General features: G+C 49.0%; 2 protein-coding genes and 1 pseudogene across 2 annotated transcripts; 1 reads left to right on the top strand and 2 right to left on the bottom strand.

Annotated features, from left to right (window-relative positions):
• Positions 1 to 179: 179 nt before the first annotated feature.
• LOC136323213 (small nuclear ribonucleoprotein E-like) lies at positions 180 to 460 on the bottom strand (annotated as a pseudogene).
• A 446-nt stretch (positions 461 to 906) lies between these two features.
• MTFP1 (mitochondrial fission process 1) lies at positions 907 to 4181 on the top strand. Its single transcript, XM_066255031.1, has 4 exons — positions 907 to 1110; positions 1878 to 2005; positions 2401 to 2633; positions 3564 to 4181. Exons 1-4 carry the CDS (start codon positions 1044 to 1046, stop codon positions 3634 to 3636), a joined length of 501 nt encoding a protein of 166 aa, XP_066111128.1. The 5' UTR covers positions 907 to 1043; the 3' UTR covers positions 3637 to 4181.
• A 9524-nt stretch (positions 4182 to 13705) lies between these two features.
• On the bottom strand, positions 13706 to 24404 carry SEC14L3 (SEC14 like lipid binding 3). Its single transcript, XM_066260155.1, has 12 exons — positions 24284 to 24404; positions 22712 to 22787; positions 22431 to 22474; positions 22241 to 22300; positions 21035 to 21223; positions 20099 to 20194; positions 19433 to 19493; positions 18074 to 18157; positions 16406 to 16512; positions 15885 to 16024; positions 15616 to 15785; positions 13706 to 14786 (listed from the first exon to the last, which is right to left on the bottom strand). The coding sequence occupies exons 1-12, from the start codon at positions 24335 to 24337 to the stop codon at positions 14665 to 14667; spliced, it is 1203 nt and encodes a 400-aa protein (XP_066116252.1). The 5' UTR covers positions 24338 to 24404; the 3' UTR covers positions 13706 to 14664.
• Between the last annotated feature and the right edge of the window lie 205 nt (positions 24405 to 24609).

Genomic DNA, 24609 nt, shown 5'->3' with positions numbered 1-24609 from the left:
TTTTTATTTTTTGTTTTTCTTTTTTTAATAAAAACAATCCCACAGCATTTATTGTCATCTGGTAATAACATAAGGATAATCAAAGCAACAGGAATAAATATTTAAGGACTACACTCCCAACAAAGGACACCTAAAAGGCAAATTGCCATTACTATTCCACATTTCTTACTTTGTCATTTCTAGTTGGAGACACTTTGGAGCAGAGTGGTATTATTTCCTTTTAGCATGATCCAACCTAGTTGTTATTTTGACTTTGTTTTAAAATGAATCTCTTCTGCATCATCTAATATGAGGTTCACATACTCATCAAAAGCAATGATACAACCCTCTATCTGCATATATTCACTTGCTTAAAAAGCCACACCTGAATCCGAGATCTGTTTTGCAAGTATTTGAAGACGAGGTTAATGGGAGGCACCATCACCTTCTGCACTTTCTAGCCCTGGCCACGCTACACCATGGTTGAGGCTGACAAAGATCACACTAAACCCCGCCTCAGAAAGCTACTTCTGGAATAAAGAACCAGAAGCGGAAGTCTCGAGCTTTTAGCCAGTAAAGTCTTCAACTGTTAGTCTTTGGCCAAGGTCTGACTGGTAGTAAACGCAATAAATGATGACTTGTAATTAATCGTCGTCCCAGGAGTTGTGTTACCCATTTAACAAATGAATAAATTGAGGCTCAGATTAAGTACAGCGTCTTGAGGTCACACAGCTGTGAAGTATAGATAGGAGTGTAGCATACTCCATTTGAATGCCGGCCTCTTCGGCTCCCAAATCACTCAGTCTTGAGAGAGGAAGGCGCCAACCCCGCAATCTCCGAGAAAACGTGAGAAAATTAATCTGTAAAACCCAAGTCTGGCAGAGGGGCTTCGGTGCGCGGAGGAATTTACAGACGCTCCCTGCTGGTGGGGACAGGCGACCTGTCTGTCCTTCACTCCAGGACCTTGGATCAGTCCCACCGCCTTGGACAGGAGCGCTAGTGGAAGCTGAGGCAGCAGCAGCTGCAGGACCGGCTGCAGTGGCCCGGGCAGCAGCGGAAGCGCCATGTCCGAGTCGCCCCCGCGGGGTGCCGAGCTCGACCTTTTCAGGGACACGTGGGTGCGATACCTGGGTGAGAGCGTGGCGAGGGGCACGGTGAATCCCCCACCACGTAGCTGGGGAAGCAGGGGTCACCGGATGCCCGTTAGGCTCCTGGAGAAGGTGGGAGGATCTTAGTTCTCATTCTGCCCGGGGCCAGAGATTGGGCTCAGAGACGGCTAGGGACTTGTCCAAGGTCACACAGCTCTGGTCGGCCCAGCCCTGCCTTTGGGGTCACTGCTGATCCTGTCTCTCAGGTGGAAGCTTGAAACCTGCTTAGAGGAATGGGGTGGGCAGGCTGCCTTCTCTGGCATGCAGGGGCACTGGCTGTGGAGTCAGAGTATCTGAACGCCTTTCCCAGCTTCTCACTGGCTCTGCCTGAGCCTCAGTTGCTTTCTTGGCAAAAAGGGATGAACACAGGGCCTCTCTCATCGGGTGGTGAGATAAGGCACAGAAAGTCCTGGCATGTGGTGAGTGCCTGGTCATTGGAGCTGCCCTTGGTCAGTCTCTGTTGCTTCTTGTTCCCACATTAATGCAGATGCTTCTAGGATCCAGACAGGGAAGGGAAGTGAGTGAGTGATAATGGTGACTATACTCAGCTCTCCTACAATAGCCCTAGAGTTAAGGTGGGCATCATGGGTGCCATTTTATAGGCGAGAAACAGGCTCAGAGAGAGATAAAATCATTTGTCTAAGGTCATCCAGGTTCTGTTTAGCAGGCTGGGATTAGAACCAGCTCGATGGAGTGCCCTCTTGTGGAACAATCCATGGTCCCTGGAATTCAATGTGTCCTTCTGAACAGGCTACGCTAATGAGGTGGGGGAGGCCTTCCGTTCCATGGTACCAGCAGCCGTGGTGTGGCTGAGCTATGGAGTGTCAAGCTCCTACGTGCTGGCCGATGCTATCGACAAGGGCAAGAAAGCAGGAAACGTGAGTGTTATCCTGTCCCTCAACACCCCACCCCAGTCAATTCCCCTTGTGGTTTAGTCCACAGCCCTGCATGTGATATGTGATAAAGTCACAGTGGTAAAGCATGTGGACAGTCCAATCCCTAGAACCTCTCCTGGCGCAGTCCTACCCCAGTTCTGTTTTAGGATAGTGTACCCTGCCCTCAGTCCTGCATGTGACATAGTTTATACTCCAGTCCTGGATATGGACAAGACTACTCCCAGCCCTAAATGTGGTACAGCCCAGAACCCAACACTACTGTGGTCTGTCCCCATCCCCCCCCCCACTTCCCTTCTCCCTGGTTCAGCCTCATGCTTCTGTCCACAGTGTTTCCTGACTCTGTCCCTGCTGGATTAAGTTTCTCTTGTGCCCACCAGGTGCCAAGTTCTGAAGCAAGCCGCAGCACCAGAGTGACTGTGGCTGTGGTGGACACCTTCGTGTGGCAGGCTCTGGCCTCTGTGGCCATCCCAGGTTTCACTATCAACCGTGTGTGTGCAGCCTCTCTCTACGTCCTGGGTACTGCCACCCGCTGGCCTCTGGCCATCCGCAAGTGGACCACCACTGCACTGGGACTGCTGGTCATCCCCATAATCATCCACCCCATCGACAGGTGGGCGCCGCTCCCAGCCTCAGGGATCATTCAGTCTGCAGGTGGAGATAAGCCCTGAGGGCATGGATGTACCCATTTGCACAGAGCAGTAGCAGCAGAGGCAGGGCTGGCACTCGGGGCTCCAGAGATAGAAAGGTCAGTCTTGGCTCTTGTCATACGATCTGGCAGGACTTTGGCAGTAAAAGCAGGGATGGGGGATGGGGAGGGGGCCTGAAGGGTATAGGAACCAGGACAAGTAAATTCCCAGAAAGGAAAAAAACAACCAGAGACAGGCAGGAGCAGGTGTACCCTGGAGGGTTTTAGTGACAGAAGTGGGAATTGTTTTGTGAAATTGAAAAGTCCTTAGCTGCTTTCAGGAGTGGCTGCATCTAGGCACCCAAATGATGTCATTAGGGGTCTGGGTCTCCCCATCCTGTTGCCCTTTATCCACCCCACCCCATGTTGGCTTTACTCACTTTCCCATTATGGGAGCAGAGATGGCCCCAGCAGCTCCCAGTTTCTATCCCACCAGCTTAGCAAACCTCATAGGAATCTTTTTAATAGTGACAACAAAAAACTCAAGAAAGGGCTGTCATTGGTCTATTGTAGACTGGGTGCCTATCCCTGAGCCAGTTTCTCTTTACTGATTGGCCAGGTTTGGGTCAAGTGCCTGTTCTTAGAACCAGAAATGGGCCTGAACCAACATAGATTGGGAGTAGCAGTCTTTCTCCAAGGGAACAGAGCTGACCCTGAGGCCCTGAGTGAGTCTTTTACCCTCTCAGTGCCTTGCTTGTCCCAACTGAATAAAGAGGAGGGTGATGGCTGCCACTTGGATGGTACTTGTGCCCTGCATCTAGAGAGTCCCTTATCCAGCCCTGACTTCCTGCCTTCAACCCCCCCCCCCCATAACACCTCTTGGTCACCTGCTTATCACCCTCCATTGCCCCACAGGTCAGTGGACTTCCTCCTGGACTCCAGCCTGCGCAAGCTCTACCCCTCAGTGGAGAAGCCCAGCTCCTCTTGACCTCACCCTCATACCTGGCCTGAGGGTTGGCCCACTCCCTGCTTTGTTCCAACCTCCTCCTCCTGCAGGAGGTGCAATGCTTGGCTTCCTGGGGTCCAGGGCCCTGGCACCTGAGTGAGTTTGAGCTGGATGAAAACAGACAACGGCCTCAAGGAGCAACAGCCGCAGCAACTCAGACAGGGGCAGGCCCTGAATTGTCTTCTTCCTCGGAATTTGTGATACCAAATGGGAGTGGACCCTGGGTGGGCCCAGCCCTGTCTTTTGACAGGAAAGTAATGTCCTCCCATGGAGGATATGGGGACTGAGGCCCAAAGAGGGCAAGGAATATGGCCAAAATCACTTAGCAAGCTGGGGACCCAGGACTCCCAGCTGCTCGGCCAAATCACCCCATGGCATCATGGCTAGAGGAGCAGCAGAAACCTGGGTATGCAGTAGTGAGGTCCCTGAGGACTGACCCTCTGGCCAGCCCATCCCTGGGGCAGGGGCTGCTGGGGCCTGGCTGGAAGGCAGGACAGCCCTGGTCCAATAAATCCTCAAGAAGTTGAGTTTTCTTCTTTTCTATTGGGGATGAGCAGGGATGCGGCAGTGGAGAGCCAGGTTGGGGACCCTCAGAGGTGGAGGCTGACTCTTCAGGCCAGATGTAACAGTGGCCAGCACTGGGCCTTTCCGGTCCCTCCCTGCCCACAGCACTTCCCTGCAGATCCATGGGAGCCCACCCTTGGTACTGTAGCCTTGTCTCCTCTGCACACCTCTCCAATCCAGTGCCATATCCCTCCAGGGCCACTCCCACACCTGCGTCCCCATGACATCTGGGTTCTGCCAGCAAGTCCTTGCTCACTTCTCTCTCCCTTCCATCCTGAGGGCTCCCCCTAAAGCTGGGTGCTGCTCAGGCCAGAGCCAGGCTTCTGTGCTCTTGGGCACAGTCTAGCTCTCATCCCTGCTGCAGCCTTGTGTACCTCTCCACACCTGCCCTCAGAGCCCCTCCCCCAACTCCACATTCCTCAGCTGCAATCTTTCCTCTCCGCCTTTTTCCTCTCTGCTGACCCTGAGCTTCCTTCAGAACGAGCCCCTATGCCCTATCCTTTGTTGCTCCTCAGCTCTGCCCTACTATGGGCCCCCTCTGGCCTTGGATGCCCCCCTGGTGGCCCTACTCTGTTACAAACTACGGGGGTACAAGTGTGCCGATGCCTAGCATATAAAGGTGCTCATACGAGGAGCTTGCAGGTGTTCCCAGGCCAGACTGGTGGGAATAAGGTCTTTAGACAGCCTGTCTGTGGCAGGGAGAGCCTTCTCCTACTTGCCACCAACACACACACCTTACACTGCTAGCAGTGATTGATGGGCGGGAAGCACATTAGGGGAGGTTTCTGGGAAGGTTCTGCTGGTTCTGTTCTCACTGAAGCCATTTTTTTTTTTTTGGCTGCACCAGCTGGGCCATGAAACAGTCTTTTACAGGAATGTAATCAGATGGACAACCTCCTGGCAGTGAGGAGAGTCCCCAGGTCAATGCCCGCCACCTGCGCTTGGCACCTGTGCACCTTTGGTCCCTGTCATGCCTGCCTACGTGGTTTTCATTGCCCCATGCAAAGTTTGTGGCTTCATCCAGCTGATGAGGCTGATGGGGACAAGGCTGCCAGGAGCTAGGGGCACCTGGGAGATTCTGGGGGAAGTAGGCAGAGCTGCGGTATCCAGGCTCGAGAAAGAGGTAAAATCAGGTCATATTGACTCTGCAGCTTTGGGCAAGTCATAGCCTCTCTGAACTTCAGTTCCTTTCTCTAAAAGAAGCAGAACCTGGCTTGCTGCAGACTTGGGTAGGCAAGAGACCATACAAACTTGCATTTATGTATCATCTATGGGTTTGCACATGTCCTCCACCTATGTTGTTCCTTGCATCCTCAGCAGTCCCACGAGGAGGTAGAGCTAACATCTCTATTTTCCAGGTAAGGAACTGAGGTTCCCAGAAGGAATGCCTCACCATCTACTGATGCAACTTAGCACATCTTCTCCAAAGTAAAACAGGTATTTGAGTAAGACAGGGACTTTGAACAGGACCTAGATAGGAAACTGAGGCCCAGAAAAGGCGACTGATAATCCGGCAGGAGCCAAGCTGAGGACGTATCCGTCCTGGCTTCCTGAACCATCTTGAGAAGCTGGTGTTCCCCCAGAACTTGGGGAAGATGGTGGAATTCTTTGCTGATCTGGTCTATGCACCCCCCACCTTGAAGCTATGAACAGCCCCCCATAGCTGCCTTCCACTATCCAGTGAGCTATATAGCCGGGCAATAAGCATTGCCCAGTACCCCTGAGCCTGCCACCTGGAAGTCCTGTAGGAGGAGGAACAGTGGGCTTGGTGCGCTTGGTGCTCTAGCAAACCGTGCAGCAGGCACTGACCTCTGAGTCCCCTTGGTGTGAGCCTGAAGCAGGGCTGCGTGTGCTCACCTGGGAGCCTGAATTTGTTGGGTTTTTTTTAAATGGGGTGACATTGTTAAATCAGGATACATATGTTCAGAGAAAACATCTCTAGGTTATTTTGGAATTTGATTATGCTGCGTTCCCATCACCCAAAGTCCAATTGCCTTCCGTCACCTTCTAACTGGTTTTCTTTGTGCCCCTCTCCTCCCCAACTCCCTCCCTCCCCTCCCCCAACCCCCTCCCTCTCCTTCCCCCCACCCTATAACCCCCACACTCTTGTCCATGTCTCTGAGTCTCATTTTTATGTCCCACCTATGTATGGATTCATATAGTTCTTAGTTTTTTCTGATTTACTTATTTCGCTCAGTATAATGTTATCAAGGTCCATCCATGTTGTTGTAAATGATCCAATGTCATCATTTCTATGGCTGAGTAGTATTCCATAGTATATATGTACCAAAGCTTTTTAATCCACTCGTCCACTGACGGACACTTGGGCTGTTTCCAGATCTTTGCTATTGTGAACAATGCTGCCATAAACATGGGGGTGCATTTCTTCTTTTCAAACAGTGCTATGGTATTCCTGGGGTATATTCCTAAAAGTGGTATAGCTGGGTCAAAAGGCAGTTTGATTTTTAATTTTTTGAGGAATCTCCATACTGTTTTCCACAGTGGCTGCACCAGTCTGCATTCCCACCAGCAGTGCAGGAGGGTTCCCTTTTCTCCACATCCTTGCCAGCACTTATTTTGTGTTGTTTTGTTGATGAGCGCCGTTCTGACTGCTGTGAGGTGGTATCTCATTGTGGTTTTAATTTGCATTTCTCTAATGATTAGTGATATTAAGCATTTTTTCATATGCCTATTGGCCATCTGTATGTCCTCTTTGGAGAAGTGTCTATTCATTTCTTTCGCCCATTTTTTTTTTTTTTTTGTATTTTTCTGAAGTTAGAAACGGGGAGAGACAGTCAGACAGACTCCCGCATGTGCCTGGCCGGGATGCACCCGGCACGCCCACCAGGGGGCGACGCTTTGCCCACCAGGGGGCAATGCTCTGCCACGACCAGAGCCACTCTAGCGCCTGGGGCAGAGGCCAAGGAGCCATCCCCAGCGCCAGGGCCATCTTTGCTCCAATGGAGCCTCGGCTGTGGGAGGGGAAGAGAGAGACAGAGAGGAAGGAGAGGGGGAGGGGTGGAGAAGCAGATGGGCGCTTCTCCTGTGTGCCCTGGTTCGGGAGGGACTTCTGCATGCCAGGCCAATGCTCTACCACTGAGTCAACCGGCCAGGGCCTCTTTCGCCTATTTTTTGATTGGATTTTTTGTCTTTCTAGTATTGAGTTTTACAAGTTCTTATCAGACGTATTGTCAAATATATTCTCCCATTGTGTAGTTTGTCTTTTTATTCTGTTATTATTGTCTTTAGCTGTGCAGAAGCTTTTTAGTTTGATATAAGATGTCAGAGAGCTTACTGCCTATGTTTTCTTCTAAGATGCTTATGGTTTTACGGCTTACATTTAAGTCTTTTATCCATTTTGAGTTTATTTTTGTGAATGGTATAAGTTGGTGGTCTAGTTTCATTTTTTTGCAGGTAGCTGTCCAATTTTGGGAGCCTGAATTTGAAATCCCTGGATTGTCCTGGCCCCTTCTCTCCTGTCCTCATGACTGTCTGGGCTGCCCCAAGGAACTTGTAATGGGCCTTCGGTGTTGGTTTTCTGGGCCTCCTCACATGCCAGGCTCATATTAACCCTTACGTGCTTCTCTGCCAGCCCAGAAATCCCCATCTCACCCCCCGCCTCCTTGGTGAGTGGCTCCCTGGCTGGGGTTGAATGTCTGCACTTCAACATTTGATTTTGGCTTGGTCTGCCCTTTGCTACAGGAGGGGGACATCAGCTCAAGGGGAAGGGACCCCAACATCAGGGTCTCCTGTGCCTCCTGTTCTGAGCTAGACCACCTCTGCTGAGAGCAGGAAGAGAGGAAGGACAAGGTGACAGGGTCAGAAGGGCACTGGGCTTCCAGTGACCTGGCCCAGGTTTTGCTTGCTTTCCCTTCTTGTTATGTGTCCTTGGACAAGCGCTTGAGTGTCTTGGCCTTGTGTCATCTCATCTGGGGTTTTTTCCAGCTCAGGATGTGGCTGTGCTGGAAGCTCCAGACCTGGTCAGTACTGGCACCATTTTCTTGGGATCTGAGCTATTTGGTGCCTTTTGATTCCTTGGATCTGGAGGTTCCCTTGACTGGGTTTTCTCATACTCTGTTCCCTCCTGTTGAGACACTCCCTTCCAGTCTTCCCTCTACCCCTTCCTGCAGGTGCACCCACCCTCCTGACTACAGCCCACTCCTTCCTCAGTTCACCCCGAGGTAGCCTCTGACCCCTAAGGCTGTCATTGGAAGCCTCCTCTGAGATCCCTCCAGTCCAGCACTTTCTGCTTCTCCTGGAAGGATGCAACAGATTCCTGCTGGAATTGGGAGGAAGTCTCTTTTCTCACTCCCTGGTTTGTCTTAGAGCACTCTAAGAGTTAGGTCCCGCAGTGGCCACATTCACGCAATGCTCAGTATCACCACAAGGAGGCAGCACCTCCCAATGTGTCCATGTAGGCTGGTTAAAGCTGCCTCCAGGGTTATTGAAAGCAATATCTATTAAGTGAACTACTCCTACTATGTGCCAGGTTCCATGCCAAGTGCTTCCTGTGATGTGGCTCATTTACCCCTTGCAATCACATCATGGTTAAGTCCTTATTTCTTGGAGCTGGAGTCTCTGTCCCAAACTCAGAATGTTCGGTATCCCTTGACCTTCTCACCACCTCACCTCATCTTTCCTCCAGCCCAGTACTGATCCCTGCCTACTTCCTTCCAGCCCACAACTCTCTACACAGTCAGAGGCAGAGCTGACTCACAGGCTGTGTGACCATGGACAAGTTACCTAACCTCTCTAAGCCTTGGTTCCCTAGTGTACAATTCTCCATAATGACCTCCTAAAGCTGACTGTGAAGATTACAGGAGAAATGGCTCACAAGGCATCCACTCAAAGCAGGGGCTCACAGAGGGAGCTCCACAAACATTAGCTATTTTTTTTTTTTTTTTTATAATTTTATTTTTTTAATGGGGTGACATCAATAAATCAGGATACATATATTCAAAGATAACAAGTCCAGGTTATCTTGTCTTTCAATTATGTTGCATACCCACCACCCAAAGTCAGATTGTCCTCTGTCACCTTCTATCTTGTTTTCTTTGTGCCCCTCCCACCCCCTATCCCTCTCCCATTCCCCCCTCCCCCCCGTAACCACCACACTCTTATCAATGTCTCTTAGTTTCACTATTATGTCCCACCTACGTATGGAATAATACAGTTCCTGTTTTTTTCTGATTTACTTATTTCGCTTCGTATCAAAACATTAGCTATTTTTAATGTGGCAAAAGACATCGCTTCAAGGGAGAATGATTGAATTGTTTCATCAGATGACTAACCCAAATATAAAGTATGCCAATTCTATGGTTTAGGGATTCCACTCCTAAGAATTTGTTCAGAGAAAATAATTTGATGAGTTTTAGATATGCACCTGATGGAAGGGGACATAATTTTTTCATCTACAGGATGATAATGGTGGCATTATCATAGGCTCTTATGGAGATTACAAAACACAATGTTTATCAAAGTGTCTGGCACATCGTAAGAGCTCCATTCATGTGCTCCGTGGGTGTCATTTCTAACTCTTGTCCACAGGGAGGGAGGAGTGTGATGATGGAGGTTGCTGTACAGCAAAATGATTCTGTCTGGGAGAAGATGCTGAAAGAGTTCATGGGGCAGGTCCTGTAGATGAAAAAATTATGTCCCCTTCCATCAGGTGCATATCTAAAACTCATCAAATTATTTTCTCTGAACAAATCGTGGTCTTATTTGTATAAACTGAAATCTTAGGATCTCCTTAAATTCCCAGTGTATAAAAGAAACATTCTTCTGGTCTGATCATGCTGGTGTCCGAATCTCCCCAAGTGCTTTCTCTGTTCTAATACCTTCCATGACTCCCAACAGCCTCCAAGATCCAGTCTGAACACCTCAGCCTGGTATTCAGAGCCTCCAGGCCTTGGTAGGCTCACCTCTCACCACAACACATTCCTGTACTTACGTTCTTTCCCACTGACCCCTCACCGCTGGTTATGCCCTGCACATCTAGCTTTTGTGCCTTTGCTGAGACCATGCCCTCTGCCAGAATGCCCTCCTCACCCCCATTTCCCTTTGTTCCCAGCCTTCAAGTTTAGCTCTAATGGAACCTGCCCCATGAACCCTTTCAGCATCTTCTCCCAGACAGAATCATTTTGCTGTACAGCAACCTCCGTCATCACACTCCTCCCTCTCCGTGGACAAGAGTTAGAAATGACACCCACGGAGCACATGAATGGAGCTCTTACGATGTGCCAGACACTTTGATAAACATTGTGTTTTGTAATCTCCATAAAAGCCTATGATAATGCCACCATTATCATCCTGTAGATGAAAAATTATGTCCCCTTCCATCAGCACTAAGTCTTGCTACCTTTATTAACTCCATGTGAGAGGACTTTGGAGCCTTTTGTAAAATCAGGAGGCCCTGCAGGCAGCGGGAGAGCACAGGTGAGGGCATATGGAAGTCTGTATGTAGACTGGGCTCAGATCAGCCATGCCCTACACTCACCTATGGATTCCAGGTAGGCTATTTCTTCCCCAGCCTCCTCCGGGTCAATCTGAGCAGGTGTGTAGGGACCAGGCAATGTTACTTTTTTTTTTTTTTTTTTCATTTTTCTGAAGCTGGAAACAGGGAGAGACAGTCAGACAGACTCCCGCATGCCCCTGACCGGGATCCACCCGGCACGCCCACCATGGGGCGATGCTCTGCCCACCAGGGGGCGATAATCTGCCCATCCTGGGTGTCGCCATGTTGCAACCAGAGCCACTCTAGCGCCTGAGGCAGAGGCTACAGAGCCATCCCCAGCGGCGGGGCCATCTTTGCTCCAAAGGAGCCTCGGCTGCGGCTGCGGGAGGGGAAGAGAGAGACAGAGAGGAAAGCGTGGCGGAGGGGTGGAGAAGCAAATGGGCGCTTCTCCTGTGTGCCCTGGCCGGGAATCGAACCCGGGTCCTCCGCACGCTAGGCCGACGCTCTACCGCTGAGCCAACCAGCCAGGGCCCCAGGCAATGTTTCTTTATGGCCACCGCAGGGGCCTTCCACGGGTTGTTTCGGTCTTGCTGTTAGGTGAAGTCTAGGCAGTGGGGCTCGCTTGGAAGCTGGGGTGGGGAATGGGAGTCTTCCCTCTGCCTTTCCTGCCACTGAGCTGAGCCTCCCCCTGCCTACCATGTACCTGATGAACCTCATGTAGGATAACTCATCCCACCACACCTGGCCTAGGTTGCTGCAGGAGCTGGACTTAGGATCTTGGAGATATTGGGATGAGGAGACTTCCTTCCTGATGGCCTGTGAGCCCCTCTGCCAAACGTCCTCCAAATTCTGGGGCAGAACCCACCCCCACCTTGCACCCCTGTTGATAAGTGGGAAAGCTTGGTGTGTGACTGCTGGGACTTTGGCTGTTCCCACCAGCAGAAAGGGCAATACCATAGTACGGCGAGGTGGGACCAGGTCGGGGGACCACTGGGAGCCTTAGCCTTGTGTGGCCAGATGGATGTCATTGAATCTGCTATGCGCTCAGGATCTGGGCTAAGGGTGGACAAATGGTGAGTTGTAGGAGCTTGGGCAGGGTCAGCCGTGTGCCGGCTGGTGACCTGCTGCTGCCTCTTCTGTCCTGTGGGAGCTTTGAGGTCAAAGTTTGCTCTGCTTGGTGCCAGGTTCCTGCCTCCCCTCTGCTCTCCCTCATCCCTCATTGGTAGGGTGGTCAGATAAAATACAAAGCGCCCAGTTAAATTTTAATTTTAGATAAACAATAAATCAATTTAAAAAATATGCCAATATTACTTTTTTCTTCTTCTAAATCTGACAACACATTCCCTTCTTTTTCTCCTTCCCTCACTCCAAGCTCGGAAAGTTGGCAGTCTTGTCTTGCTACAGTAACATGAATTAGTGGTGGGAAGAATCAGGTGGGAGGATGGCCACGTTAGCTCAGTCCTATTTCTGCCACCCACTGGCTGAAGGCAACATGGCCAGTACCTTTTGAGAGCTGTTTCCCATCCATACAGTGGAGATAAGATCCTGTGTCTATAAAATGGAAAGTGTCAGCTGCTACCCAATGCTTGCTTGATTAGTCTCAGAGTCAGGCCTCATACTCTGCTCACAGGTAGGCTCACCCCAGCAGGTCTGGTCTTCAGCTCTTCCCAAGGGGCCTCTGGTGGCACCAGCCATGCCCTTTGGTTCCCACCTAACCACATCTGGGTTGTTTGCTCCTCATGGCGAGAGTTGTGTCAGATGCTGGCTTGAGCAAGAAAATCCTGAAGCCCTGGTGTCTCCCCTGTCACACAGGGTTCAGGTGGGTATCAAGGGGCTGTGTTTTCCAGAGGCCATGCAGGCAGTGGGCAGGATGCTGGGCTTCAAAGAGGAAGCCCTGCCTGCTCTCCTGTGAGTTTCCTTGGACAAGGGGCCTAAGCCTTGTGTGTCTCCATTGCTCCAGCTGCCCAAACTGGGCTTGGAGAGAGTGCCATCCAGGACATTTCTACTGGAACATCTAGAACAAACAAGTCATTCTTTCTTCTTTTTTTGGTATTTTTTTTAATTTTTTTTATTTTTCTGAAATTGGAAACGGGAGGCAATCAGACAGACTCCGCATGCGCCCGACCGGGATCCACCCGGCATGCCCACCAGGGGGCGATGCTCTGCCCATCTAGGGCGTTGCTCTGTTGCAACCAGAGCCATTCTAGCGCCTGAGGCAGAGGCCATAGAGCCATCCTCAGTACCCAGGCCAACTTTGCTCCAATGGAGCCTTGGCTGCGGGAGGGGAAGAGAGAGACAGAGAGGAAGGAGAGGGGGAGGGGTGGAGAAGCAGATAGGCGCTTCTCCTGTGTGCCCTGGCCAGGAATCGAACCCAGGACTCCTGCACACCAGGCTGATGCTCTACCACTGAGCCAACCAGCCAGGGCAAGTCATTCTTTGTTTCCTTCTTTGTACAAGTAGGGCCTTAGGGAGGTGCTTTATGGGGCAATTAAGAGCAATGTCTTTGGAGTAAGAAAAACAAAACCAAAAACACTTGGTTTTTGGATCTGCTACTTAACAGCTGTGTGGTGTTGGGTGGGTGACTTCATCTCTCTAAGCCTTTGTTTTCTTAACCATAACATAAGGTGGCCACGATGGACAGCCGTCGGGGGAGGCGTGAGAGTGAAACGAGCTAAACTCATAAAGCAGTTGGCACCATGTGTGGCACATAGAGAGCACGCACCAAACAATAGCTGTAATTTTTTTTATTATTATCGCCAGGCAGCTGCTAGAGTCAGATATGACTTCCTTTGCTTCCAGGAGAGTTCCTTTAATTGCTTAAAATACAAGTTGTGAGTTCTAAAGAAAAGAAATGAAGGTGAGAGTGATGGATGGAGAAAGCTGTGTGCTCTGAGCCTGGTAGAGCCTTAATGTAAGCATCTCCTACCTATCCCAGGAGAGGGGGGCAGTCACTGCCAGAAATCTGGGGTTGCCTGAGTGTCCTGGAGAGTCCATCCCCAGCACAACTTTGTTCCTGTCCAAGGTACTGAAACCTGCCAGGGTAAGCTCTTTCCTGCCATGCATAACTGTTAATCACCTGCTCCCTACCTCCATTCAACTTCACAAGAATACACTATGAAGTATTTTTAAAATCCTACTCCTTATGTATATCTACTATATAAGAAGTAGAAGTAAAAAAGGTTGTAGGTACATCTCCAACCCAAATTGCTTATAATGTTATGATGGAACAGCGAGATAACAGACGTCTTGTGACACAATTAATTAGCCAAATTAGGGAGTCTTAAATTAACCAGCTGCCAAAACTGCATGGAGACCTAAGTCGTTCAAATGAATGCGGTAGAGAACACAGTTTGGGGCTGGCTTTTAAAGGGAAAATTACATACTGACTGAGGAATGGGGAGGAGAGGAAGCATAGCAGTAAAACAAAGCAGTGAAACAAGCTTTCTTACAATGTTTATAGGATTAATTCAAGGAGAAACATTCTGAGAACACCTGCAGCTTTGCAAAGCTAGCCCAAGGTCACAGTCTGGGAAACCAGCCGCAAGGCCAAGAATAGGGAGTCTTCTCAGGAAAAGTAAGTTCTGCTAAAAGTCTCTTTGTTTTAGAGAAAGTAAGTTTTGCCAAAAATTATTCATGTTAAGAGCCTTTCTTTTCCACACTTCAATAATTCATAAGGAAGGTATTCAAGCACCTCAGAAGTGAGGGCAAAGGCTAGGAGATTTATTCCCCTCTTTCTTGGGTTTCAGTAAAATCTATTCAATACTTCTTGTTTTTACCCTAGCTTCTTCCTCTTCTGCAACACTGGCATCCTCCAATGTTGTGCCTCTCATACCTTTCCTGATTTGACCACAGCATATGAGTCTTCCCCAAAGCCATTCCTTCTCTACTCATTAATGTCAGAATCAGGAGAACTAATGATCAGCTTCTAGTGAGAGAAATATATATAGAGAGAAAGCAGAGGGTCAGAGGTCTCTAAGAAGTGAGGCAGCTGCCTAGACAGGGGTGAGTTCCTTGTCGAATTTCTGCATGCCTTCGTCTGGGAGTAGTACCTCCACTGTGAAGCTGACCTTCTTGGTGTGGACAAAGCTATAGGTGTTGTCAAAGCGCAGGACGTCTGGGGGGACAGATGGACAGACAGGTAGTTGGGCCTGGCTTTACATACCCTGTGTCCCTGCCCCAGCCATGGGAGAGGACAGGCTGTGCTCCCACCTGCTGTGTTGGCCAAGCTAAGCCTAGTTCCCACTACTCCTGTTTCCTTCCCCATGGGAACTGCCGCCCCTGAGCAGAGCTTGTAAACAGACACTGACCTCCTCCTGGCACATGTCCAGCCTGGCTTTAATTGCACAAACTGGAAATGAGAACAACGGCCACTGAATCCCATTGTCTTCACACCTGGATACTTGCATGATGGGGATATAAGGGGGCATCTGGGAATGTCCCCTTACAGATCAGCAGGCCTCCCAGCCCCTTTAGATGAAATGGGGTGCTGGGCCAGGCCTACGCATGCCTCTGCCTTCCCACAGACACCCTGAGAAACAGGGGTTGTAACTTTTGCTTCACAGGTGAACAAACCAAGGCTCCAGATTGGAAAGACTTTTGCCTGAGGTTACATGGCTACCACAAGGCTGAGGTGAGACCCTAGCTCCACACTCAGCTGAGTGGCTCTGGCTAGCTGATTTAATTCTTAGAGCCCAGCTGCCTCAGTTTCCTCCTGGGGAGTGTTGCTTCTGCCCTACCATCCCTTTCCCATGTCCTGTGGCCTGCGGGTCTCTGGCTCTTGGTGCTCATGAGTGTGGACCAAATGAGCAACTTTGTGAATGAATGGCACTAACCTAGGCTATGTCCCTGGGGCAGGGGGTCACTGCCCCTCTGTTTCCTCCTCTAAACTGTGGGACAGGTGACTTCATCTTTCTGGAGCTGGGTCCCAGCTGGGGCAGACTTACAGACACCAGCTTCTGAGCAAGTGAGGGTCCCGTCCTCAGGCACCAGGTGGGCATTGTAGCGCTGGGTGGGCAGCACCTCCGTCATCTCCCCTGCTCGCTGCCGCTCCCCCATCTTGGTCTTCAGGAAAACCCCAAAGCCGATGTCTGCACCATCAGATGAGAACTGCCACCTGTGTGTGAGTGGAGGGAGAAGGACAGGTTATTGCTCAGTCTGATGGGTCCTCAAGGGGCTAGTCCCAGCCAGGGGTTGGTCAGTGGCCTATCTCTACCTGAGAACACAGCCTGGGAAGAGGATCTCGTATTCCACCTGGTGTGAAGAGCCGCGGCTGATCTGCACCGAGTGATCATACTGAATCTTCACCTGGTCCCGCGTATACATGGACTTGGGGATCTCCCCTCCATAGTTGATCTGCGGACACAAGATGGGGTGGGCTTGCTCCCCTCTTCCAGCCATTGCATTGTTCATGCCGTTTCAACTGCCCGAGATACTTTCACCATTTCCTGGAAGTGTCCTGCTCATTCTATCCTCCCCTACCTCCCCCCTAACCCTCCAGGCTGGGTCAGGGCCTCTTCTGGGAACTCCCTTTTCCAGCTCATCCCTCTGGGTCAAAGTTTCCTCATTTCTTATTTGCCTGCCCAGCTGCCGAGAGCCCCACTAAGGCAGAGCTGGGACTTTAGCCTAACACCTGGCTCACAAGGATCTCTTTAGAAACATTTGTGGAATAAATGAATGAGTGAGAAAGGAATCCAGCTCTACTCCCTCCCCTCCTCATCCTGGGGCTCTTCATACCTTAGTTAAACATTTTGGGTTCCCATCTGGGTCAGTCAGGGCCCCCCCAAACTGGGCAGGCAGTTCTTCAGGGCTGATGTGTTTCAGTAAACCTTCTTTCCAGTTGTCTAGGGTTAGAGGGGTTGAAGGGCGATTAGCAGGCATGAAGGGAACCTGTCCGCACCCCCATTCCCACCAGGAGAGCCTGAGTTTAGGGGAAAACCATACAGAAGCTAGGTTGCCAGGGCCACTTCCCCAGCTTCCGGGGCCTCAGGCAGCAGGAAGTGTCTTCCAGCATCATGTTGCTATGGAAACATGTTTCCCCTGGCTGATAGGTTTGCACATTTGAGGGTCTCCCAGTCATGAGTAGTGAAGATAAGAGTTGTCTAATTATCTCAATGAGACTTTAAAGCCCAATGAGGTCAAGGACCTTGTTGGAGTTGCACAGTGTGTAAGTCAGACATCTTGGTGGGGAACAGACAGCCTTGGGTCTTTGGAAGGACCCCTCCCCTGATCCACTTCTTAATCATCACAACTACAATATTCATTACTGTTCTCTGTGCCCTATGCAAAACTATAAAAGTTCTGGGTCTTGTGGTGTCACCATGAGCCCAGCCCTGTGACCAATCTAAACTATCTTTACCACCCTGCCATAGTCACGGAAGAATGACTACAGTGCCTGGCACACCAAGGCCAAATGCGCAGTGCCCCGTATGCCTCCAAATTGAAATTAAAGTAGAGGCCTAAACTTGGTCCTAGAGTGTGGCAGTCACCCATACTGCTCTAGGATTTAGGGGCCACCTTGTGATACATCCAGGTCCTTATCCAAGTAGAACTGGGCAAAGGCAGAGATTCAAGTATCATGAAGGGAGAGAAAATGGGGGTTTATAAAATTCCCCTCCCTTACCCATAGATCCTTAGATCTCCTGATTTGATGATCTGATCATTCTGCTTGTGAAGTTATTCTCCTATCCTAGAGTCACTGGTTTGAGTTTGAAAACTATTTCTCTTTTCTATTCCTTTCTCTTTCATTATCATTTAAAACAATCACAATGTTTTCTACTTATAACATTTTTATAAAAATTTAGAAAATACAAATAAAATTAAAAATCACTTGATTTCTCGCCATCCACAAATCAACATTTTGTTGTATTTGCTTCTAGAAACATATTTTATTTTGAAGAAAACAAGATCATACTATTTATACCTCTTTATAATCAACTTTTAAAAAACCTTAACGATATATCCCATGACATCAAATCATTTTTTCATGGCTGCTCAATAATTCATCAAATGCATGCATTATTTACTTATCCAGTCCCTTCTTTTTGAGCCTCCCTTCTCTGAATTATGTCTCCTTTTCTTGCTCTTCTTCCTCATCCTCCTCAGCAAAATTTCCTTTAGAAGCACTGAGGTGATGAGTATTGAAAGGAAACTGAGGTTCATAGCCCAGAGGTTGACTAGCAACCAACTGAAATCAGTAAGGAGGAAGGTGTGAATGCCTTAGTCACCAAAGATAGGGAATAAGGCAGAGGTAACTGGGTAGACTCTACATTGACACCCACGTCACTTTTGAGAAAGAGGAGTCTCTGACTCTAGGTGATATGTGGCTCTCTGGATGAAGTGATGGACCAACCTCCCTCCAAAGTTCATGTACAGAGCTCAGGGGATGGAACTAGAACCACTTACTTCCCAACACTACAATTTTTCTGCGAGTGTCTTCACTTAGGAAAGGCTTCATGAGGCTGTAGCCCACAGGGAACAGTTTGGTGGCTGGAGAGATACAAGCAAAAATAATGAGCAGAAAATAATTCCATTGAAATACTCTCTTCATAACAATCATAGCCAACAATATGAAAGAGTCATGAATTACCTTGGCAAATTTTAATACCCTGCACCTGACAAACCTTTCAACCAATTGGTCAACCAGCCAATAATCAACAACTAACCAATCATTCATTGATAATCCTGTCTATCAACCAACCAGCCAGCTGACAAATTACTAGTCAGTTCACTTTCTAATCAGCCACCAATTGCTTACCAACAATTCAGCCAACCTACCAAATAGTCAAAAATTTAACACATCAAGTAATCATCAAATTAATGAGACAATTAAACAACCAGCTAACTGTTCCACCATCTACCATCTCCATTCAGTCAACCTTTTAAACAACCAATAACTAACCATCTAAGATACAATCAAACAACAAACCAGCCAGCCAACTAGCAACTTACCCAACCAACCAACCAAAATGCTATCACAATCTGCTTGGGCTTATACTTTATACTACTTCAAGCCTCAGAATATTATGAAACCTCATTTATTATTTCTGATAGAATCTATGGTTCCACATTTTTATAGCCACCAGATTTCACAGACTGCACATAATTATTGGGTCACTAGTCACTCAATCAGTCAAACAAACTGACATCAACCAACCACCAGTCAGTCAAGTAGCCAGCCAACCAACTGGCCTGTCAACTAGGCAACCAACTAAACAACCAACCAAACAACCAATCAATCAACCAGCCAACCATCAAACATATATCCACAACATCAAACATTCCGTCCACAAATGACAACCATACAAATACCCATTGAGCATCCACATTGTCCCAAGCCTGTGAGGGATAAAACAGAAGCGGAAAATAAGAGGCCCTTAGCTTGAAGTAGTGGACAACTCAGCAAGGAAAATAGGGTGAATACACACAAGACAACTGGTGGCCCTAGAAGACAGCAGACAAGAAAGGCCAGACTAGGCTGTGCCAGTCACCAGTGTCAGAAGCAGTTTGGGAAGACAGTTTAAATGAGACAGGAGAAGTGGAGAGGAGATTCCTGGAAGAGCTGGGTTTGGAGCTGCAGTAAAGCCAAATGTAGAAGCTTCCATTTATGAAGCACTTACTCTGTTCCAGTCACTCTAAGTGATTTTCATGCAGCCAAGCAACCAACCTGTCTCACTATAACCCAAGGAAGAAGGCACTATTATCATCCCCAGGCTACAGAGGAGGAAAAGGAAGCACAGGGAAGTAAAGTCACTTGCCACACACCTTTCACAATGAACATGAACTTCAGGGTCTCTGGATAATTCTCTTCAAGGAGGCTAAAGAACTGTGGAACCAAGAAAGACCCCATCAGAACCCACACCTCACCTCCTCCTACCCCTATTGCCATTGCAATATCCCTTCTGGAGAGGTCAGAAGGCTGTGGAAGAGTTTGCTTCTTTTCATTACCTATATTGGTCCCTGGAAGGGAACTTCTCATCTCAGACTATTGCAACTATACCATAAGAAATCACTTAAAAGTAAAATTATAGAAATAATAGTACAATAATAATAATGACTACTGTTTATTAAATGTTCACTCTTTGTAAGCACTGTGTATACAGTCTGCATATCAACTCACTGAAGTATCCTTACATCACTTTAAAATGCAGACTCAGTATCCTCAATAATTTGCTCAAGTCACAGAGCTAGGGATGACAGGACTGGGAAAGCTTTGGAGGAAGCTGGCCCCTATGGTCTCAATACAGTGTTGTCTCTGAGACCTGTTCTGTGGGATCTCCTAGAAAACAAATCTATGGGTCATGAGTCATATATGGGGTCCAGGAGGGCTACCACCTTTTACCAAATCTTGGTTGAGAGTGAGCAGCCAGGTCACAGCAAGCCAAACTGGTTATTAAAGCAAGCAGAGGTGCCTTAGGGCTTTCTCCTCACCTCCTGATACACTTCCACCAGCGGTTTCCAGAAGTGCTTTAATCCCAGGCCCTCGCAGTCAAATATCATCACAATGCTCTCAATCTTCTTCCCCAGCTGCAAGGATGAGAGCAAAGACCAGTTCCAAGGTTCAGGGTGTAGGGCTCAGAACTTGTAAAATGGTGACATTAGCATGTGACACATCAGTTTATCCCAGTCTTCTACTCTGTCCTCAGAGGAATAGTAAATGAAACAATGACTACTTTTATTCATCCATCCATTCATACTGCCATTCATTCATTCCTCCATTTGTCCAACTGACGTTTATTAAGCATTTATTTTGTGCCAGATACTGAACACATAACACAAAATGCTTAATGATCCACATTTCTTGTCTTCAAAAGTTCACAGTCTGATTGGGGAGACTGAGAAGCAAAGAGATCACCACAATCCTGAGATGATTGCTGGGATAGGACAGCATGGGAGCAAAGGGAACACAAGTTAATCAAGACGAGGGCCTCAGAGAAGGTGACATCTAAGTTTGAGACCTGAAGCATATCTAGGAGAGAGCCAAGGGAAGTGTGGCCAGCAGCTGTGTATGCTGGGGGTAGGGTTTTCCTGGCAGAAGAAACAGCAGGGAAAGAGACTCAGCGGGAATAACAATAAATAGCATGGCTGGGAATATGTTAGACCCTATGTGTTAGAATGAGATACTTGCATTATTATCTCATTCAATCTTTGCAACCATTATTTATTATTATCCATTTTCCAGGTAAGGAAATAGGTTCAGAGAGGTGAAGAGACTTTTCAAGGCTGCACAGCTGAGAAGTGGCAGAGCTGGTGTTTGATCCCAGAGCCCTCTGACCATAATAAGTAGAACAGGTGCTACTCCTGGGACCATGTCCCCTGGCAGCCTCGCCGACCACAGCTGCCCGCGCCACTCAGTCTGGGCCTTACCCGCTTCGTCTGCAGGTCACACTCATGCAGGATGCGCTCACAGTCCCTCATCTTGGTCTTGAGCAGGTCTTGCTTGGTGACTGAGAAGAGCAGACCCTTGGGGTCCAGAGGCCCAATGATGTCATACCACACAGGGCAGCCATCACGGTCATAGCCACACAGACCCCCAGGCATGTATTTCTGGATCACCTGGGCATGGGAAGATACATAGAACTTGGCATTGTGCACCTCCTGGAGACTCCCAGACCAGTCTAACTTGTGTGTCCCAAGCTTACATACACCATGGAGGAAGGCACTATTGTCCAGGTGAGAAGATTGAGGGCCTGCAAGGGAGAGCCTTGCTCACAGCAAGTGCACAGCAAAGCCAGGTTTCAGCAGGGCCTAGCCCAAGGCCTCTGGGCTCCTTAGTTCTGCCCCTGACATCTCCCACATCCTTTTCATGGAGAGAGGTTAGGAGTTATGGAAAACATGGATTCTGAAGGTCAACAGACCTGGTTCAAATACAATTACTGATGCTGCCTTGCTGTGTATCCTTGAACAAGTGATGCCACTTCTCTGAACCCCATTCTACCTCCTCTTCTATAAAGTGGTTTGGATAACTCCTCCCTCTTAGGATTATTGGGGAAAGTCCCCAAGATCTTGTTGGCAAAGTATAATGCCTGGCCTAGAGTTCATACTTCATAAAGAAGCTATGACCTTTGCTTTCACTAAGATGTTTCTGGTAGGATTGTCCTCCCAATGCCTTGCTGAGCTAAATTTCCTTCCCACCCAGACAGGATGCTTTGATCAAGGCCCTAGGAGTGAGAGCACAGGGGCACAGGTTCACTGTGGTGGTGAAGAGCCCAGGTTCAGGGACAGATGGGCCTGAGCTCAAATCCCAGCCCCACCGTGGGGTTGTGGGTTTTGGGTAAGCTGCTTAATTTTTACTGGGCTTCAGTGTCCTCATCTGTAAAATGGGACAATATTACCCACCTCATAAGACTGTGATAATTAAATAATCTTATTCAGGTAAAGTCTTAACCCAGGTCTGGCCCTCATAAGCCCCCAAGAAATATTTAAAATTATTATGGGAGAAATATCTGCAGGCCCAGGAGGTTCCGCAGGCTTCTCAGGCTGGCTGCCCTCCCTCATGATCCCCAGTGACCCAGAGGCTGCTCAGTAGTATGTCTGTGAAAGGTCGGTGTGTGTGTGAGGGTGTTGGCTTACTTCCGGGGGCTGCCAGTCAAGGATGTGGTCAATGTCCATGATCTTCCGGAACTCCATGTGCTGAAAGGGAGATGAGCGGTGAGGCTCCACGGGGCTCCCAGCCCCCAGAGGAAGGGATGGAGCAGGAGCTGGAGGCTGCATTGCACCCCATGAAGCCTCTCCCCGAATCTCCAGCGGGGAAGGGTCTCACCTTGCGGAGCATGGCTTCTGATTTCTGCAGGTCAAAATTCCGAGCTGTGGGAAGATAGAAGGAAGGAGTAAGGTGGGAAATAACTGCCTTGCAGTTGCCTTGTCCTGGTCTTGGGCACTGGGGGTCTGGGCGAGACCTTTCTTCCCTGCCCCCTCCCCTCTCCTGGACCTGAACTTGTGGAGCAAAGTGATGTGGTTGGAGCCATGTGCTGTTTTGGAGCAGGTAAGACCAGGCCCCTCTTGCTCACCCCTCACCTTGAGCTTTCCCACCTCTGCCCTCACCTCGGAGCCAGCGCAGAAGGAAATAGTCATCAGGGTTGGGCAGGGCAGGCAGTACGTCCTGGACATTTTCTCGGAACTGGGAAGGAAGATGCTGATTAAGGTGGTTTTCACACCGAGCCTTGGCTCCCAGACTCAATGATTGTTTCCCTCAACCCCCCTTTTCTTCCACATGCATCTGGCCCATGATGATGGAAGGATGGGCAGACAGATGAATAGAAGAAGACGTAGATCACTGGATGGGTGGGTGGGTAGATAGGTTGGGGGATGAAAGTAAGGATATATGAGTGAGTAAATGCATAGAAAGGAAAATGGATGAATGGAGAGATGAGTGGGTAGGTGAATAGAAGAAAAGAAAGGAGAAATCAACAAATTAGTGGATGGAGAAAAGGAGAGATGGGTGGGTGAGTAGAAGGAAGGAGAGTTAGGTGGGTGAATGGATAGAAGGAAGAATAGATAAATGGGTGGGTGGGGGTGGAAGCGTGGATGGAAGAAAGGCTAAGTGGCTAGGTGACTGGATTAAAGTACGGATGTACAGTAGTCCCCCTTATCCACGGGGTGTACATTCTAGGATCCCCAGTGGATGCCTGAAACTGCGGATAGTACTGAACCTGAGATATACTACTTTTTCTTATACAGATATACCTACGATAAATTTAATTTATAAAGTAAGCACGGTAAGAGATTAACAATAATAACTAATAATAGAATAGAACAATTATAACAATATACTGTAATAAAAGTTATGTGAATGTGGTCTCTCTCTTTCTCTCTCTGATAACCTATCTGATAACTGAGACGGCGACTAACCGACTAACAGGTGGGAAGTATATGCAGCATGGATACACTGAACAAAGCAATGATGCACATCTCGGGTGGGACAGACCGGGAAGGCAGGAGGTTTCATCACACTGCTCAGAACAGTGTGAAATTTAAAATTTATGCATTGTTCATTTCTGAAACTTTCCACTTAATATTTTCAAACTACAGTTGACAGTGGGTAACTGAAACCGTGGGAAGCAATACTGTGGATAAGGGAAGACTACTGTATTCTTCATTTCTTCCAGGTGTTAACCCATCAAGACATCTGCTTCTTTTTTATTTTTTTATCCCATTTTCTACAAAGACATGGTTAAGGATCATGTGTGCTCTTCCCCATGGACCGTGGGGATGCCACACCCTGCTCTGTCTCCCTGGCGCTTACAGACAGGCCATCCTGCAGGGTCCTGGGCAGGGATGAGAACAGTAGAGAGCAGACATCAGATCCCTCGGCTCCCACTTAAGGGACCTGGGAGAGGGCGAAGGCAGCAGCTTTCAGATACAGCTTTCCGGGTCTGGCTCCTGAATGAGAACTCAGGCTTGACCTGGCGCCCACACTATTGACTGGAAATGGCACTGCTGCCTCAGTCCCTTCCCTGGAAAGGGCTGATGTCACTGGGCACTGTGAGACCTGTCCTTGGGAGAGGTGAAAGCAAAGAGACAATGTCAAGGACATGCTGAGCAGACAGAGTAAGGCAGGCTACAGCCGCCAGCCCTCCTCCCTTCCCATGGGGCTCTAAGGAAAGGGGCTCTCACCTTGGCCAGGGTCTCTGCCTGCTTGGGGCTCAGGTCCCCGACTCGGCCACTCATGGTCCTGGGTGAGGCTGGAGGAGTATGGGCCACTGCAGGCAGAGGCCAAGACTGGTCTGTGACCCTGATCCAGCTGGGCCCTTGGCCCCCACTCCTGGGTGTGGCTTCAGGCTCCTCCCCCTTGGACAACTGTTGAATGGACATTACATAATTGGGATTAAGTGAGGTCCCATGTTTGGCGCTGGGACAGGTCTGAGGGGCAGGCAGGCATGTGAAGGCATGCAAGAGGTCTTGTGCCAGGTGGGAGCAGCTGAGAGGGAATGAGGCCGGCC

Source organism: Saccopteryx bilineata, chromosome 2, assembly GCF_036850765.1.
Source record: "Saccopteryx bilineata isolate mSacBil1 chromosome 2, mSacBil1_pri_phased_curated, whole genome shotgun sequence".
Lineage (NCBI taxonomy): Eukaryota > Metazoa > Chordata > Mammalia > Chiroptera > Emballonuridae > Saccopteryx > Saccopteryx bilineata.
This window is presented reverse-complemented; position numbering and strand designations above follow the sequence as displayed.

Coding starts and splice junctions, on each gene's coding strand:
- MTFP1 (XM_066255031.1), top strand. CDS start 1,044: ATGTCCGAGTCGCCCCCGCGGGGTGCCGAGCTCGACCTTTTCAGGGAC. Junction 1,111..1,877: donor CACGTGGGTGCGATACCTGG/GTGAGAGCGTGG, acceptor CCTTCTGAACAG/GCTACGCTAATGAGGTGGGG. Junction 2,006..2,400: donor AGGGCAAGAAAGCAGGAAAC/GTGAGTGTTATC, acceptor TGTGCCCACCAG/GTGCCAAGTTCTGAAGCAAG.
- SEC14L3 (XM_066260155.1), bottom strand. CDS start 24,337: ATGAGTGGCCGAGTCGGGGACCTGAGCCCCAAGCAGGCAGAGACCCTG. Junction 22,475..22,711: donor CCTTCTGCGCTGGCTCCGAG/GTGAGGGCAGAG, acceptor ATCTTCCCACAG/CTCGGAATTTTGACCTGCAG. Junction 21,224..22,240: donor TTGACTGGCAGCCCCCGGAA/GTAAGCCAACAC, acceptor TCCCATGCCCAG/GTGATCCAGAAATACATGCC.